At 44.6% G+C, this 19,201-nt stretch overlaps 1 protein-coding gene across 1 annotated transcript in view; it reads left to right on the top strand.

Moving 5' to 3' along the window:
* The first annotated feature begins 1,101 nt into the window (after positions 1-1,101).
* KANK1 (KN motif and ankyrin repeat domains 1) overlaps positions 1,102-19,201 on the top strand; it is a 27,154-nt gene continuing 9,054 nt past the window's right edge. The window contains 6 exon segments of the mRNA XM_010150836.1: positions 1,102-2,941; positions 2,944-3,732; positions 12,698-12,916; positions 13,728-13,836; positions 14,995-15,201; positions 17,221-17,308. Coding sequence (XP_010149138.1) covers positions 1,528-2,941; positions 2,944-3,732; positions 12,698-12,916; positions 13,728-13,836; positions 14,995-15,201; positions 17,221-17,308 — 2,826 coding nt within the window. The 5' untranslated portion in view covers positions 1,102-1,527.

Below are 19,201 nucleotides of genomic sequence, written 5' to 3'. Positions count from 1 at the left end.
GGGAGGGAGGCAGGGCTTCGGCGTGTGACACATGAAGCTGGGGCAGCCATACGTGGCTGGAAAATTTGCAGTGTGGGGGCAGAGGCATGTGGCTAATCCAGGGAATCGGAAAGCTGGCTTTTATGATTCCCCCAGCTCCTAACTCGCTACAGTTGTTTTCCCCTTTTCTTTCCTTTCTTTTGCTTGGTTCCCCCCCCCAAAGTGGGAGGAGCAGGTTGTGTAGCAGCGCTGCGTATGAATTCCTGGCAGCCCGGCAGATCTGGTTAAGTTTTATTTAGATAGTTTTAGGCAAAGACGAGCCCTGCATCTGGAGGGCGGACAGGTTTTCCTGGGTGTGCGAGGCAACAGTCTTCCTCAGCAGTGGGATTCGGGACCCTGCTGGAAGGGGGTCCCCCAGCCCATCTTGGTGCTGGGGGGGCCTTTGTGCAGTTTAAAGAGAGAGAAGCGGTGGTGGCAGTAACATGAGCTGAGGTGAGAGCGGACTGGTATTGCTGCTTTTGCGGCAGCAGTTCCCAAGCCGTAAAACAGCTGCAGATCCGTGTAAAGTTGGACTAAATGATCTTCTGGTCTTTTCCAACCGCTGTGATTCTGTTAAAAATCTGATGGCATCGGTTGTAGAAGGAGTGGGGTCACCCCTTGCCTGCTTGAATGCATCCTCTGGAGCAGCTGGTCTTCGGACAGTGCGTGCGGTGCGTTGTACTCCTGTCATCCTCACATGACAGCACAGTGTGTGTGAAATCTTGGTGTGACATGGGAAGACTGGAGGGATTTGGGGAAGGACAGCTTTGAGCCACTAGCTGTGCCACTTCTGTGCCCCTTTTGTTAGCGGGCGTTATCTGTGTGTGTGCATGTGTACGCATTTATGTGGGTATGCACTTCTCAGCAGTTGAAAACCTACCGATTAACTTTTAAAAAGTTAATCAGGATTTAGTGTTGAGGGTCAGTCAGCGGAAAGCTGGTCTGCTCGCTGAGCTGCAGCAGCAGTTTCTGCCTCCGGCATGCTGTGAGCACCCGTCTTTCTACGCTTGCTTTTCAGTGCGTAGTTTATTGAGACGTAGTTTCTTTTCCAATGCTGATTTTATTTCTTCTTTTCCAGAAAAAGAGGAAGTTGTTATAAATGGAGAAGATGAAAAAGAACGGAAAGACCCCTATTTTGTGGAAACACCTTATGGCTACCAGCTAGACTTGGATTTTCTGAAGTATGTGGATGATATACAGAAGGGGAATACCATTAGGAAACTAAATATCCAAAAGAAGAGGAAAGCCGTACCAGCCTTGGCGGGTACCAAGAACTTTGGTGGCCGGTCCAGTGACTGGAACTCCACGGAGTCTCTGTCTTCATCAAACAGTGATGAGAACAAGCAGTCTTGTCTGGCAGCAAGGAGTCAAATAACTTCGTCCATTGCTGTGAGACCCTCAGTTTCCTTTGAAGCATCTCCTTCCTACTTAACGGTCACTGAGAGTAAGCAGCTTCCTCCTCCCTCTCCCCAGCTGCCTCGGCATAACCTCCATGTAACAAAAACCCTCATGGAAACGCGGAGGCGGCTCGAGCAGGAGAGGATGATGCAGGTCACGCCTGGAGATGTCCGCAGATCCCGGCTTTCCAGCTTTGGAGGCATGGGCTCCACGAGCTCCCTCCCCTCTTTTGTGGGATCCAGCGGGTATGGTCACATGTCTCAGCAGCTGCAGAATGGGTATCAGGGGAATGGTGACTACAGCGCTTGCTTCAGCTCCTCCTTGGGCAGTTCCATTCATCACAGCCCCATGAGCTCTGGAATATCCACGCCAGTCACCAATGTGAGCCCGGTGCATCTGCAGCACATCAGGGAGCAAATGGCAGTTGCCCTCAAGCATCTTAAGGAGCTCGAGGAGCAAGTCAAGACCATTCCTGTGCTGCAGGTCAAAATTTCAGTGTTACAGGAAGAGAAGAGGCACATGATGGCTGAACTCAAAAACCAGAGGAAAGCCACTCAAAATGACACGTACGGTTTCCGAAAGCGATCCTACAGTGCAGGAAATGCAGAGCAGTGGGGACACCTGTCTCAGGTGAGAAGAGGTGGCGAACTATATATAGATTGTGAGGAAGACATGGAGAGCATGGAGCAAAGCTCCCAGAGGATAGAGGAGTTCAGACAGCTGACTGCTGAGATGCAGGCCCTGGAGAAAAAAATCCAGGATAGCAACTATGATAATCCAGCAAACCTTCAGGTGAACAGAGAAAGCCTAACAAAAGAAACCCGATCAGTTGCTGTAGGTGCTGATGAGAACATGAACGATGTTGTTATTTACAACAGATCTGTGAGGCAACACAGAGAAGTAGCTGTGGGGACAGAGAAAGAAATGAGAGAGTCTGGAGTTGGGGTGACAGAGGCCATGCTTGGCTTGTCTACGGAGGTTGAGAAAGAGATAGAACTTCAGCAGCAGACCATCGAAGCCCTGAAGGAGAAGATTTACAGACTAGAGGTGCAGTTAAAGGAAACAACGCATGACAGGGAAATGACCAAATTGAAACAGGAGCTGCAGGCAGCTGGGTCTAGGAAAAAGGTAGATAAAGCTGTGATGGCTCAGCCCCATGTCATCAGCAGGATGGTGGAGGCCACAGTACAAATGAGAGACCAAATGGTGGGAGACCATGTGGACGTTGCCAGTTCATCAGTGGGAAACCACGTGCAGATGAATAGCATTGGCACCTCCTGCAGACCTGCCATGCGGAGCACAGCCGTGGGTCCTGAGCTGCTGATGAGCCAGTGGCTGTTGAGGGAGAGGGCAGAGGTGCGAGACCAGGGTACGGGGAGTTCTGCTGAGCTGTGTGATAAGGCAGTGGGTGCAGAGATGAATGTCTGTGAGACAGGTGTCAACACAGAGGAGGTGGCAGGCGCTCCAAGCCCCATCCAGCCAGCACGGGCGGGCAGAGCAGTGAGATCTGTAGGCTGCGGGGATTGCTCTGCACCCCCAAGGAGCACGTGTCCCGTGAAACAGCCACAGAGGCTGTGCCCAGGGCAGAGGCAACAGTGATGGCTGTGCCTTCTATGGCTAGCCAGCAAACCAGCACTGCTTTGGAGATGGTGAACCAGTGCACTGGCACAGAGGCAGCTTCCCTGGCAGACTGCGGGACAAACACCGCTCTGAGCAGCTACGATAAACAGACCAACACGGAGATCGTGGAGATGCGGAGCGTGGCAGTAGGAGATGGCCGGGTGAAGGATATACAGGTGTCTGCTAAAACGCGTTCGGTTGGAGTGGGCACCCTTTCTAGCCACCCTGGCTTTGACAAGCCCTCTGCAGTAAAAACCAAAGACTGTGGCATTGGACAGATAAACATTCATGAGAACTACCTGGTTGGTGTTAAAATGAGGAGCATTGCCTGCGGACCCCCTCCGTTGCTGGTTGTGTCGACTGGCACCAGGAGCATCGGTGTTGGGGGAGAGTCTGTGTGCGAGACGGTGAGTGATCCCTTGGAAAGCCCTCTGCCTGCACCTGAGGTGAGGATGGGCTTGGACCACTACATTGAGCGTGTGCAGAAGCTGCTGCAGGAACAGCAGATGCTGCTTGCTGAAAATTACAGTGAATTGGCAGAAGCCTTTGGGGAGCCCCACTCCCAGATTGGGTCTCTAAATTCACAGCTCGTCAGGACCCTCACCTCCATCAACTCCATCATGAAATACGCCAGCACAGAGGAGCTGCAGAGCCTGGACCTTCAGCAGCAGTGTATGGAGAGAAGCACCACATCAGGTAAGCCCACCATCCGGGCACGCATTTGGTCTCAGTACCACTGGTCGTTTGCCTGCTAGGCAAACTCTTGCTTCCTCTGGAAGCGAGTGTGAAGTCCTCCTCTGTGAAAGGCAGAACACAGCATTGTTGCAGAACCTGCCTTCGGCCCACCACTAGTAATGGAAAAAACAGAGGTGGTTTTACCTCTCCCAGTCCAGAAGAGTCGGAATGGCTTGATGGTGATAATGGCCACGCAAGAGAGGTATCTAAAAGTAATGTAGGGGTTGACTGCTGTGCAAGGTGTTGATTCCATCTTATACCTTTAAACTGTTTTAATGCCTGTTGGATTGGAATTTTGTCCTGCCTTTAAACTTGGCATGCAGTTTTTTTAAAATGATGGTGTCAGATTTGACAGAGTTCAAAGTCACATTCAATGCCTGTATCAAACCAAATTGTTTCCACAGACATTTCGCTGGAGTTTGTACTGTTTCTTCCATGGCCTTTGTTCCTCTCAGCCATGGAGCTGTTGGGTGCTTTCCCCATTCCAGCAGGGCTGATGGGTTTGTAATAGGCAACTCTGGAGCACTTCACAGAAACCACATGTTGCGTCTTCTCTGTTCCAATAACTGTCCTAATCCTTAATTACAACTTCATGTTTGAAAAGCACAAGCTGTAATTACTGTTGGAGTTTTTGGTGACAGTCAGGAAAGGCGAAAATTGAGATTTAAATACTCCTTGCATTTTATTTATTAACTTTAAAAGCTATACAATTAATTTGAGGGATTTTTTTATTTCCTCGGGTAAAGTTGCTTACTTTTCATTATTATTTTTGGGTATCTGATAGTCTAGTTTAAAACTTAGCCGTTTTTTCTAATACCTTATTGGTGAATGCAACCACATTACTATGAAATTTAAACATTGGCTTACTGGAAACCAATATGTAATGCCTCGCAGGGACTGCTGGATATAGTCTTCTTAGCCCATCCATACAGTGACTAAAGCAAGGAAACGGGAAAAATTTTGCAAATGCATCTATCTTGTGGGTGCTGAATTGAAAAAAAAAAAAAAATCCTGAGGAAATACCATTTAATGTCAGCATAATATTACTGGCTAATGCACTGCTATAGAAAGCTCTTGCAGCTTATTTACTGTCTTAAAATTTACCTATTATTGTTAAAAGGCAGCTTGGTAAATCTGATTCTTTTCATTGTTCGTGCACTAAACGGAACCAGCTATTAGATGAGCTGAAGTAAAAATTTTAGCTAGCCACAGTAAAGCAATAAGCAACATTTATGTAGCAGTAAAGAAAACTTAAGATACCCTGTCTACAGACTTGCAATATGATACTATATATACAGTATCATTATCTTTCTGGTATGCACTTTGTATTTTAGGCTTCTTATAAGTAATGATGCTATAATAATGAGTATCTAGCAGACACCAAAAGTGTCCTTAAAAACAGAGAACCAGTATTTTTACTTGCTGTAAACCCCCGATTCCTCTCCCTGCTTTAACTGCACAGTATCAAATGTGTAGTCTAGACACTTGAATGTATTTAGACACAGGTGGAGCAATGGATCGTATTTTACTGAAGATGTTCTTACTTGGGTTCAGATTTCACATTCTTGATAAAATTATTCTGGAATAATCTTATTTTAATTTGTAATTATCTTTAGCTGTGGTTGCTGAGTGTAAAATGTCTTTATTTGTAGCCCCTGGTGAGAAGTACATGCCAAGACTGTGTGCATAAATCAAGCTCTGGGCTATAACAGTTTAGACCCACGGAGAATTGGAGTGAGAAGGAGGTCATAAGCATGAAATGTTTCCCCTTCTCTTTCTATTAATTTTGAAAATACTGTCTTTATTTATGTGCTGGTCCTGATGCCTGTTCCTGTGGTTTTACAGATCATGTGTTACTTTTTTCTGTAAAAGGAATGAAGCACTAACAAGTAATTCTACAAGGGCTGGAATAAATAAAGCCTCTTCTTTTTTCTTTTTTTTTTTTAAATTTTCCCATGCATTAGCATCTCATGATAACTTGTGAGCTCTTAGTCAGTCTTTCCTCACATTTAGGTCTCTTGGATGTAGCTTTTCAGGTGTCTTGTGTGTGAACTCAACCAGCACCCATTTCTCCAGGCCTGGCATCTCGGCCTGAATTCTCTAAAGCTTGTATAAATATAAAAATCCTTCAGAGCACTGAGTCCTTGGTCTGGTTTGGTTAAAATGAGCTATCGGGTTTAAGTTAAGCATGACCTCACAAGCCTTGTTTCTTAGGGAAACAGGCTGAAAATAGAGGCTGAAGTGTCTGGTTTCAGATTAGCAGCAGTAGTGTCATCTTTACTGTTTTATTATTCAAAGAGCATCCTTAGGAAGCACCTCTTAGAGGCCGGGTCCTTTTTAGGGAATATATACCTCAGCTGGCTTTGAGGCATGTGATTTGGGTACCAGTTTGCCATGTTAAAGGGTTAGTGGTCCATACTGCTTCTGATAATTGAGGTAGCACATCAGTCAAATTCTCAGCTGTACAGTGCTGGGGAGATAAGGGTGTGCTGCAGGAGCATCTACCATCTGACAGCCCATGACACAGTTGTGGCAGGCAATGGAGAACAGAGGCATGAGAGCTGGAGCCTCCTGAGTGTGATGTGGGCTGGCACTGCAGCTGGCATCCTCAGGCACCAGCATCTGAGGTGCTCTCTGAACCGGGTCTGCTGGCAAGTAGTACATTGCGTGTTGCACAATAAACACCTTCACTTCCGTGACTAAGCAGCTCCTATTTACATATGCACTGTTTTTCAGAAGCTCTAGTGATGTCAGGGAAATCAAACCGGCTGGCCGGACAAGCCAATCTCCACTCCGCAAATCGTGTTAGCCAGCACTGGTACCCTGTCTGTGTCCACCTGGGTCGTGTGAACGTGAGTGACAAACCTAGACACTAACAGATCCTTATTCTTAGCCCAGACAGCATAGAGTAGGACTAAGAAAGGAAAACGCATTCAGGTTCTCTGTTGATTGTTACAGAATTTTTGAGAAGTTTCATAAAGTTACATTTGAGAGTGTGTGTGATGCATTTTAATGTCACTTGTAGGGGCTTTAATTATGTGGGTTTTTCACAAGTGTTACATGTCTTTCACAGGCAAGGAGTTTGCAAGGCTGGTATTTAAAACCAACTGTTTTGCTGTTGCCCTGAAAATTACCTGAGGATATTTGAGCTGAAAATGCATGGTTATTTTGTCTCAGTGGTCTTTGGATTATCAGTTCTATGGTCAATTTTTGGAGCTGTCCTGACTGAGCAGCCCACTAGTCATAGTGAGGAAGGAGGCGACTTCTTGAATTAAGACCTGAGAGAATGAAAGAAAATAGGAAGCAAATGGTGTCAGAAAGTCTCAGGGGTTAGGAAAACATGATGTGCCATCTGGTGGAAAGATCTTTCAAGGTTTTCAACTCTTAACTTCCATGCAGAAGTGAGGAAGCAGGCTGAGGGACGGTGGAAAGATCGAAGGAATGAAGCCTGTGGTTGTCCAGAGCTGGTGTGTAGGACTGATGAGGTGTTGTGGCCATGGTTGTCTCTCTGTGTCATCGTCCATACAGGTTAAGTTTCTGCACCGATGTGCTTGTTGGTGTAACAAACAGGATCCATCCATCACTCTGGAGAGGGTGACTACCTAAGTGAAGCATTTTTAATATTCCCTGGAAGGTAGTGCAGGGCACAGAAGAGTCATGCGGAGGGTCCCATCTGTCTGCCAGATGAGTGCTGTTTATTCACGTGTCTACCTGGCATCTCAAAGACAGCAGCGCCTCCTCTGTGTTTTTCGCGTGGCCGGTGGTATCTGTTGACCTGCTTGCGAGTTGTGACAACATATGAAGATCAAATGCCTATGTTGTTCGAAAACGGTAGCGACCCCTATATTAGAAGCTGAAGGATTTAGCTGGGGTTTTTTTCTGTTTCAAATACCCATCCCGTTGTATCAGAAGGAAAGCATATGCATGGTCGGTAATTGCCCTATACATACATTATTCAACTGAAACTCTTTAAGCCTCTTTAAATTGATGATCTTTCCTGGTCATGTGTTAACACAAGCTTATTACCATTATCATTATTAGCATTAGAATATTTGCATTTTCATTCTGTGGCAGTGCTACATGGAGTGTTTAAAATCTGAAAGATGCTCTGCCTCCTTATTTCTCTTTCAGTTAATAAAGAATATAATTTGCACTGGTATAAGTTATTTTTTTCTTTCAAATCTAGTACTGCTTAGAGAGTGGCAGGCTCCAGCCTGCCAGACTGTGTTAGAGTGACTTTGGTAAAACCTCAGTTTCCTCCCTGCCTGGTGGCACAGGGACATGATGTTCAGGCACTGAGCTTTGTTCCACGTTCAACTCCCATGGTAACAGACACACCGATGAATATTTAATGTCTGGAAATTCCCATTTTTCCAAGGAAGTGTTGTCTTATCATATTTCAGCAACAATGAAGCATTAGCTGAAAAGATCAGCTCCTCATAAATGAGAAAGAAGAGCTCTGAGATGACATTCCTGGTGTGCCCAGCATCATGAGATGCTTTGATCCACCATTCATCAGGGAAATTAAGGATGGCTTCCACCGAGCTTCACATGCAGTTGTTTTGGAAAAGAGCATTTCATAAATAAGATGATCAGTTAAATCACAGATGTATAATTTTTTTGTGTTCAATGTTGTTCAATTAAAGGAACTGGTTTTGACTTCCAGTTTCAACAAACTGGCTTCGCAAGCTGGTTTGGGAATGGAAGGCAGCTTCTCAACACAAAGAAAATGGTTAAAGCGAGAGTGAAAATTAAATGGAGATCATTCTCGCAATCATATTAAAGGAGCTATCCTCTTAGAAGGAGCATTTTCCCTGGAGTCAAATGGTAGTTGTACCTATCCCTGGGCTCCCAGTGAATCTGGCTTCTGTCAATTTATCATCTACAAATACACACACCATATATTTGTGGCAATTTTTTGTTATGAAATTTTAAATTTGCTAACTTTTAACTTGGAATGGCTCAAATGTTCCTTTTGGAGTGAAACTACACTTAGTCTTCTGAAGGGGTAACACATTTATCAGGTGGAAGGGTTAACATCAATCACTGTAAATGTTTAAACGTAGCATGTTAGCTCATCACTGCCTTTTTACTTACCTTAGTAGAATGTATTTTTTTGCTTCAGTAGTTCTGATGCATAGACCAAATTGAAAGTGGACTAAAAAATTATTTATGTAACTTTTTAAGGGCAAAGCAACTTAATGAGATTTAAGACCACCAGAGAAGACTTCATGTTTTTCAGTTACTTAATTTCATAGGGAGCTTGTTGCTAATGTGAAGAAATCGTGCACTGTGAAAGAGCAGTATTTCCTTGATGTATATGTTCCAGACAACATTTATGCACTGTCTTCAACAGGGCCTGTGTAAGTTGTAGCATTGGCTGTTACAAACATATTGTGCAAATAAATGGTTGCACTGATCAACAGGTTAAAAATACAAACTCTGTGCAGCTACCACAAAGGCAGCAAGCTCGTGCCCTTTTTTTAGCTAGAAGCCTGTAATATTCCAGCCAGGCAGCTAGGTTCTCATCCTGATGGTATTTAATTCACCCAGTGAGTTCCCTGAACCAGCTTACTACATGACTACTCATGCTTTTGTAAATGGGAGGGAAGGTCTGCAGTTAGGAGGGCAAATAGCAGCTTAGTAACAATGAACAGCTTTTATAGGTGCCAGAAATGGGATGGGTAATCTGCTGCTGACATACAGTATTTTTGCTGTCACTCTGGTTTACATTGGTGAGTTCTCAAAAGAAGCACGAGAGATTTAGGAGAAGAGGTTCCTTCTAAAAATTAAAACCAGATGCTGTCATTCTCTCAAAACACTGTGACTAAACCACTGAAGATGTTTCAGGCACTTGTTTCCCTCTGAAAGTGATGAGAGTAGCTTTTTGCATGAGGATTATGAACAGTTGAAGTCTGTAAGTTTTTTGGCAGTGGCTGGATGAGTGTTGGACCTGTTGGCTGATGCACTGGCAGTGCTGTGCACCGCGACCCGGTGTGACTGAGGATGATTCTGCACAGTCATTCTTGAGATCTGTGTGAGGTGAGGTGAGAAGTCTATGTTAAGGTCTGTGGAGGCTGGTGGTGATCTTCAGCCACAGTTTCATTTCCACACTGGAGAAGCATGCAGCACCTCTGGCCCTGCAGCCCCATTGGAAGAGGGAACTCGGCTCATTCAGCTTTTTGGTTTGCGCAGCAGTTGACTAATGTGTTAATCCTTGACCATAGTGTTGGGTAGCATGGCTGCTTCCTTCCATCCGTTTTTCCAAGTGTTTTGCATTGGTTTGCTGCTCTCCAAGCATCTTTATGTTGGCTGTCTTGTAAAGGGTAAGGCCTGTGAGCTGATGTTAAAATGCTAATTAATGGCTTGCAGTATTAATGCTATGTTGGGCCCAAACCTATTTTTCCTTGAACCTTGGATACTCTGGACACATTAAGGGTAAACATCTGGGAGAATGAGTGTACTGGCCAGTTTGTGTAATGCACACTTACTTGCTGTGTGCTTGCCCTCAAGCCTTGATGTCATCCTTTTTTGTCAGGTGATGGGGACCGAGTAGGAGACTTCTCCTTCCTTTGAAGGCATGGACAACATGCCTCAGGTGCTGAACTCAGTGTGGTGCTTTTCAGCCACTGAGGGATGAAGTGGAAGAGGGTCCAACTGAGATCTTGTTGCATCAGTGGCAGGTTTAGCTGTGAGAGAGGCTGTGAGGTGGGGGAGAAAAGTTTACTCCTGTTCTTCTCCTTTGTCTCTGTCCTGTTCTGCAGCTCCCTCCCCAGCTGTGTCCCAGGGCAGGAGGGAGACACCTGAGGAAGTTCAGACTTTGGCTGAGGGTGGGTGGCAGAGTGCACCGAGGCACTGTCAGTTCACGTCAGGCTGGACCCTGGCTGTGCCCTGCCAGCTGCCCTCAGCTGTGGCACACACAGGCCCATGTCCCTGCTGCGGTTGTTGAGCTGCCTTCAGAGGGGGGTTGTGAAGGGATGGAGAGACTTCAGCTGACGGTAAACCCAGGCAGCTTGGGAGGCTTTGTCTATGTCCACTGCTGCAGAGAAGTTGCCCTCTGCTCCCTCCCCACATCCTGGGTGGAGCAGAAGGGGTAACCTGGTAAAACCCGCCCAAGAAGCCACCACCAGCTACAGCTGGAAGCGGTTACTCGGTTTGGTACTCTCTAATTGCAGCTGTCACTGCTCCAAGCAAGGGGAGGGAGAGGCGGTTTCCTTGTTTTTCAACTAAGGGAGTTTAAAAATCATTGGTTTTGGCTTGGTACTCCATCGCCTTGGCAGTCCTCCTCTTCTTGGCTGGCATCTGTGGCATGATGCTTGCTATCGGGAAGAGACCCAATCCAAGTCAATCACTGCTACGAAGCAAGGAGAGGTGGGGAAGCAAGGGCAGGACTTCCCTTTTGATTTCCATGGGGTGCCGATTTTGTCCTGAGCAGGTAGTTGAGGCTCTGGAGGGGTTGCTTCCGCACCGGGGGCACTGGGGTGTCTGCTGCCTTCGCCCTCTGCTTCCCTAGGGGGGCAGAAGCTTTTTGCCTCTACTTGACGTGGCACGTCTGTCAGTACCCTGCTATTTGCATTTTCCCCCTGTAGCTTGGAGGGTGGTAGTGGGCAACAGGTCTTGTTGCTGGAGAAGGCACCTTGGAAATGCCTGTGTGGGGAGACTTAGGAACTCGGAGACTTGTGTGGGAACAGGAGTGAAGAGGATGAAGCTGCCTGGAAGTGATAATGTTTGGAAAAATCAGCTTCATTATGTCCTGTTATAGAGGAAAAAGACAAACCAACTGAGATATGAAGCAAGAAGGGGGAAAGGCAATCTGTCAAGGGCAGTAAAGATGTCAGCTGTATTTCTAAAAGTGAATATTTGGAATGTGTTACAGCAGTATGTTAGCATCTTGTGCAGTGCCACTCATTTGTTTGAGTGAGAAGCTGTGGCTTAATTCTTGATAAATACAAAGGAAAAAAAAAATGGAGGCAGAAGAGATTGAAGCAAGCTTTGAAAGAAAGAAATAATAGTGTGTAAAGTAAATTAAACATCTTTTTCTCTTGTTGAAATGCTAGCAAGAGTACTTAAGGAAGAACATGTGTGTAAAAAAACTGCGTGTTCCGCAAACAAAAGCATTTGTGCAGCCTTGTAGAGTAATCCTAATAGCACAGCTGGAGGAACTCCAGGGCAATCTGTAAAAGCCTGTGCGTAATCAGCACTGACTTTTAAACACACAAAGGGAAAAAATGAGTGGAAGCCAACAAATCAGGAGGAAAAAAAAAAAGCATAACCCAAACATTTGGAATTTGATTTGAATACAACCACTATGACAGTGCTATCCTGAAAAGACAAAAAAGGAAAAAAAAAAAAGGAGAAATAGCAGTGGGTGGGAGTTCATTGCAGTTGTCTCAGTAACTGGATAAAGTATCTAACTTTCAGAATTAGTGGAATGCTAGCAAAAAGGAAGGCTTCCTGAAAGGTTTCTGCTTTCATGGAAAATGCTGTTTCTTTAAAAAAGTGAGATAAAAAGGGAACTGATGTTGCAGTAGGAACCTGCAGAGACTGTGAACACAAGCTTCAGGCACATCAGTGAGGAGCAGCTCAGGGAGTCTGCCCTGAGCCAGGGTGGCAGGCACTGGGGTCACTGCATGTATTGAAAGAGAAAGAAAGGAAGGAGCACTGCTTTCATCCATTTTATGGCCAATATCTTTATAGTTTTTCTTTGTATTGTATGTTTTCATGGAGAGAAAACCAGCCTTTTCTTTGCTTTCTTTTCTGAAAGCCATCACTCCCTTTCCTGTTGGATCCTCAGAAAAGAGTATTGTAGAGCCCGAGTGTTTTTTCCAGTTGTTTGGTTGGTTGGTTTGTTTACCCTGTTGATCATGGTGCTGACGGAAGTGTTTTGGTCTAACTCCTCTGTGATGCCTACTGTCTTCTCTGGCAGGTGCTACTTTGGAGTACATCCCTCATGGCCAACTGGCAAACGCCCACTTAACTTCAAATTTGCGAACGCTGAAACTGGAGCAGGACATTGTGCCTGCTCAGGAGGAGAGGAAGACTCCCCTGCTGGAAGCTGTTCGGGGAAGGAAGTCCTTTTCTTCTCAGGACAAAACCTGCGCTCCAATTAACCTGACAGATGACCAGCTTGCCTCTGGCCTCTATGGTAACTGGCTCACACTCACCTTTCATCATGCTGCTGGAGTTTGAATATGAAATACAGTTAAAGGAGGTTTTCAGGGTTCTCAAAATTGTGAAAGCATGGAAAGATGCAGCTACAGGGAAAGTCGCAGTGTGAGATTCTATGTCTGCAGATAGTGGTTATTTCTTAAATGGCAAATTGTAGTGCATAAGTGAAATGCCATTCCATGTCATCTCAAGAAAAATGTACAGCGAGAAAAGGGTTAACCCCCCCCCAATCTGTATGAATGTTTTACTTGTCTTATGTCTAGGGATTGGTTTAAAGGTTGTTTCAGTGAATACTAAAATCTAAAGAAACAGCCTTGATTGAACCTCTCCATCCTATTGAATAGGTTATTGTTAAATGTGCAGTCTGTGCTAATGCGTTAGTTCTGGCAATGAGCTGCTGTCATCTGACATCAAGAATTAAGATTTTCTTAACATAGCAGAGTAACCCATTTCAATGTTAAAAGTCTTGCACAAATAACAAAGGAATTAAAAAAGCATGTTTTCTTTAAGTTTTCTAAAGCATCGTAAAGATTAGCAGCATGTTTGAAGGTGGGAAAGTTAGTTTTAACTAGTTTTCTGTTTCCAGAGTTTTTGGAAATGATGTTCTATATTTCCAGTGGGCATCTCACGCCGTGATTGTATGTATAAAAAGATTAGAAAATCCATCATCAGTTGGTAAATTAAAGAGAAAGATGTTTTTTTGTGTTGAAAAATTGCCTATATCTGCTTAAGTTAAAGCCAATGACAGATTTGTACTGGTATGTGTGCTGTGTCTCTCTTTTCAACAGTATGTACTAATAATGAAAACACACTCAAATCTATCATGAAGAAAAGGGACGGGAAAAAGGATTTGAGCAACACCAAGAAGAACCTGCAGTTTGTCGGCATTAATGGCGGGTAAGAGACCTGTCTCAAAAAAATCTGTCCTTGTGGCACTTTCACCGTGGGAAGGAAATGAGGAGGCCAGGAGCTTATGCATAGCTGTGGCCTGTCCTTCAGCCAAAGGTGCATCTGCTGAGTTTAAGGGTCAGAGGGAAGAACCAAACAGCTGAGCTCATCTTAGTCCTCTGTGAACCTTTTGTGCTTGCAAATCGTATGTGGCATCAGTCTCAAGTACCTGTACGTTAGATTGATGCCAAATTTAACACAGGAAAATGAAGCAGACTCAAAGAACCATGGAAACATTTTTCAGACAGTGTTTTAGTAAGGAAAACTTTAATGTATTTGGCAGCTGAACAATACAGCAAGAGATGGCATTGCCCAAGAATTCACTTTTCTGGCTTTGCGCTAGATAAATACAGGAACTTTGCTGCACAAATACAGAAAATGGTATGGAAAATTATCTTCTTTTGAAATATTACTTGCCCTTGCAGAATGTTGCAAAGAACTTGAAAATGGTTGTACCAAATTGGTTTTATATAGCTTTTCTAGACCTTTACTCAGATTATTTTTTCTCTAGTACAAATAGCTTTTGTAGTATATAGGCTAAATATAACAATTACTTAGTTTCATACATACTGGCTAAAAGTATTATTACTGATAGTGTGGGAATGTTATCACTCATAAATCACTGTTGTACATTAGAACAGGCTTGGTACATTAATTGGTCAGCTGTTGAGGTTGCTGAGATAGAACAGTTCATTAGAATCAGAATTATAATTGTCCATGTCACTTATATTTCATCTAAAATATCAAAATATTTTGGGTTCTCACAGGAAGAAATGTTAACATTGTGGCTGTTGTCTTTAGATAGGCTTGTTATCTTCCCTGCTTCATAAGGCAGCAGCACAGTTTACTCCAAACAAAGTAATTTCATTTTGAGGCTAAGGCAAGGTCTGACAGAGTGTTGTTCTTCTTTCATTGTGCACTGTACACATAATAATCATAGTGTCGGTTGGCAGTTACACTGAGTTCAGTGAGTAGAAAAGGGCTCTTCATAGAAAACAGGAAGAATAAGCCTTTGCAAGACATTTTTCAACTTGCACCAGGGCAGGAGGCTACTGACCACTGCTGAATGGTCCTGAGCAAGCATCCCTACACTTTCTCTCCCCCCAGGTATGAGACAACATCCAGCGACGACTCCAGCTCCGAGGAGAGCTCTTCCTTGGATTCAGAGGAGGAGTGTGAGGGCCATGAGTACCCCCATGGCAGGCACACAGAGGAGGGGCCTGTGTCCTGTGCCTCAGAGGTCTGTGCCATGGGGGCAGAGATGGACAGCCCACCCGCAGAGTGCGAGGCCGAGGAGGTGGAAATCAGAGAGAGGTAGGCTGCTTGCCTCTCCCAAGCGCCTTGGAGGGGGTTGGTTACTGCTGCCTCATTGCACGGCGCAAGCTGTGGGCTGGGCACATGCTGGTGCAGAAAGTGCTAGCCCCCATCGCTGCTCGACTACTGCCTGCTTTCCTCCTCTTCCAGTGGGTAACCAGAGGCATTTTCGTGGCAAAATGACCATGTGTGAGCAGGGAGAAGTTCTCAGAGGGTGTCCTTTCCAGTGCCTGACCCCAGCATCTTTAAATGGTCCATTTATAGTGAGACTTGGGTGGCTCCCCATCCCAGCAGAAGCTCTACCAGATAATAAGTGGCGCTTGTTTGGGAGCAGGCAATGTCTTGTTAACAACCTGATCTGTTACACAGTAAGTAAGCAAGCAAATACATCTTGAACAATGCACACAGGTCAGCAGTCTGCTGTCAGCACATCTTCCATTTGCATCTTCCACAGCATCTCAGCCGTGGCTGGTACTGCTTGGTAAGACAGTCAGGTACAGGAGCAAGGAGATTGTCCAACCCTGACATATACTTCATATGGATCATATGCTATCATATACTTTAAGGCTGCCATCACGTATTTGTTCAGCATTTCATGTCTAAGTTACTTTTCAAATTGCTGGTAATGAGCTGCGTAAGGTAGAATTTGATAGGCAAGAGGGGTTTTTTTGGCACATGGAAAGCAATAGTATGCTGAGTTTTTACTGATTCTTGATTAATGAATGGATAAAAGGAAGTATAAACATAGATACTGAAGGGATATTTTATAGATACTGGGTTTGGCAAATATTTACAAGTGTCCTAGCTTGGAAAATTATCTAAGTGGAATAATAGCAGTAAAAGAGGCAAAACTAATATGTCATGTTTCACTGGAGATAGAGCTTAGCGTCATACTTACCCATAATTATCAACTGCTAAATAAAAGAGATGCAGAAATTCATAATTAAGGGCTGTTCACAGGCCTTGGAGCTCCGTGTTTTAAAGTGCCCTGAGCTTTATTTATACTATCCTGCAGCTTGTTACTTTACAGGTCACACAAAAAAATGGGCAGTTTCTCAAAGGAGGTCTCTAGTTTATATTTACTCTAGCAAGAGGTGATGGTGAAGAGGGGCAGCAGGACAGCTTATATAGCCACGTGGACTTGAAGGACATGTTCTTCACAAGCTGGCTGCCCTGGCAGTGCCCTTCTGAGGGGGAGAGGCAGGGCGTGTGGCTACATGGGACTGAGCGTGGTCTATGTAATGGTGGAGCATTTCATTGCTGTGGAAGCACCAGCAGCTGGCTTGTAACCATGGAGGGCTAAAATGCCTGCCTTACACACAGGAATGTGTTAACCTCTCCATTTTTGGGGAGAATTTTCCTGGAAAATTGCCATTATCCTCTGTGGCAGGTTGCAGGCAGAGATGGTTGGCCACAGCCTGGCATGCCATGTGGCACAGGCATGAGCCTTTGTATCTTCAGCTGTTCCTGGAGTTTTGAAATTTGTGATGGGAAGGGGATGGAAGTAAAAACATGAATGGGAACTGGAGGAAGAGAGTAAATTTCCAGAGTAGATGGGATGAGAAAGGCTGGTTCCAGTGAATGGCAGCTGGCAGGGAGGCACCACCTGTGCCCCTTCCCACCAGTTAATTCCAATTCCATCACAACTGTCGGCATTTCCTCTTGTTACTCAAGTGATCAAAGCACAAAGTATATAATACATGCTCTGCAGTCATAAAGCAGTAGGTGAGAATTTCCACTAGAAGGGCTGCCAAGTCTAAAGCACAGAAGTGATGGTGCCTGCTCTCCGATCCTGCTGCTCCTCCCGCATATATCTAGGAAATACGCAGAGGTCTACAAACCCGCCAGTGGCTCCACTCGCCATGGAGAAGAGCTGCCAGAGTGGCTTCTGTGTTGCAGCAGCTGATGGCTTGCCTGGAAACTTTCATTCCTACATGACTTTCAAAAAGGTAAATGTTTCCATGCTGAAATGTCGAGAGAAAAATTGAAGCATGCCATGTATTCTGCTGTCTCCCACAGATACGAACTAAGTGAAAAGATGCTTTCTGCCTGTCACCTGCTGAGAAACAACATTGATGACCGCAAGGCATTGACCAACAAAGATGTGGTAAGCAATGCAGCGCAAAATTCTCTCTGAGCTGCAACAGAAAAACTTTAGGGAGGGGTAACTTTTGGTTTTGCAGGACCAGCACTGAAGTGGCTAGGCAGAAGAGGATTTCATCTTTCCTGGAAGAGTCACAAAGTGCTTTTTCTGTCAGGAGACTTTTTGTCCAGAGAATGTGCTTGTGCTTTGTGTGCTGGGGTGTTGTCCTAAGGCACACACATAAATATAGTAACATTAAAGCGCAGTTTCAACACATCTGTGCATTCCAGTGTTATTTTTATGTGTTGCTTTAGCACTGCAGTGAGCAGCTCACAAGCTTCACATTAAGACACTGCACAGGGTAAGGAGTTCGTTTCTTCCCATGACAAAAGCTCAGAGTCTGTTCTGAAACTGCACGTGCTCTGCCTCCTTCTAAGCACAGGGATACTGTTTCTGTCTTGCTTACTGCACTGGTAGCTTGTATCAGTGCAGCAGGGAGTAGGGAGAATTCATTGTTAACACTCAGTCTCAAGAAATAAGGTTGTATTTGCTTCATACAGGAATTGCCTATATATCTCATACAGGAATTGGCTATGTTATTTTGTGAGGGCAGTCTGAAAGCAAAGGAACACTGATCAGTGGCACGAAATTGAATTTTGTGTTTGTTAACAGTTGTGCGGTGATGTAAAAGGCAACAATCCCGTGCCAGTCTCCTCTACAGCAGAACATCTGCAGCTTCTTGAAGACAATAATGTTGTCTGTAAGACAGACACAAATACTGTCTCTGTCTAGTTCTGACACGTGAGCAAGGGCATGTTTTGAAACGTTGTTTAATACAGTTGTGATGTCTAGTTTTACTCCTGTGTCAGTCCTTCAGAAGTAGTTTAGGCATTCAGTCAACAAATGCTTCAGGCCCAGCCAGAGTTGAAAGTGTCGAAAATGGCATAACCAGGTGATAGTCTCTGCCTTGGAAGGATAGCTTAAATTTACAGGTTTCTTTTTGTTTGCCGGCGTAAGTGGTGCCGACTAATCAGCTCTTGTTCTCCGCCTGTCTGATGATAAAGAGGTCATGTCCAAAAGGGGTAAATTTCACTATGGCTAGGGATCATGTGTTTGCTACCCTCCCACAATACCATAAAGTTGCAGAGATCTCTGAGGAGAACTTATAGAGATCTCTCTTCCAGGGTGACCTCATAGCAGCCTTCCAGTATCTGAAGGGGCCTATGAGAAAGATAGAGGGGGAGTTTGTACAAGGGCAGGTACTGATAAGACTTTAAACTGAAATAGGATATATTTAGATTAAAGAAAGAAATTCTTCACAGAGAGGATGGTAAGGCACTGGAACAGGTTGCCCAGAGCTGTAAGATGGGGCATCCACAAGTTGGATGAGGCCTTGAGCAACCTGGTCGAGTGCAAGGTGTCCCTGCCCATGGCAGGGGGGTTGGAACTAGATGATCTTTAAGGTCTCTTCCAACCCAAACCATTATATGATTCTAAGATAAATTTTCCCAACCTCTTCCAGCATACTCAGCTCTTGTAGCTGCTCTTTACAACAGAAAGAGCTGCAGACCGCTCCTTTTGGGATGAGATTGATTACTTGAATAAAAAAAAGTACACCGTTTACTTTGTAATGCCTGTGATACTGTGACTGTAAAAATAATTTCTTAGTGGTATTTTGCACTCAGTGGAGCCTCACTTTTTTTTTTTTTTTAAACTTATATTGTATTACTTGAGGACCACTTTTGTGTTTCAACTCTGTATGTTCACAATACAGGTCTTAACTCAAATGGTCGGACCTTGTAAGTTTTTATTATCATAGTATTTGTATATATATTTGTACGTAGTACAGATAGGTAAGTAGTACTGACACGTGTAGAATATTCTTCCTTTACCAGACGTAAGCCCTCACTAGAACTA

Source organism: Eurypyga helias, unplaced genomic scaffold (assembly GCF_000690775.1).
Source record: "Eurypyga helias isolate BGI_N326 unplaced genomic scaffold, ASM69077v1 scaffold43480, whole genome shotgun sequence".
NCBI lineage: Eukaryota > Metazoa > Chordata > Aves > Eurypygiformes > Eurypygidae > Eurypyga > Eurypyga helias.
Note: the sequence above shows the minus strand (reverse complement) of the source record. Positions and strands in the feature narration are given on the sequence as shown.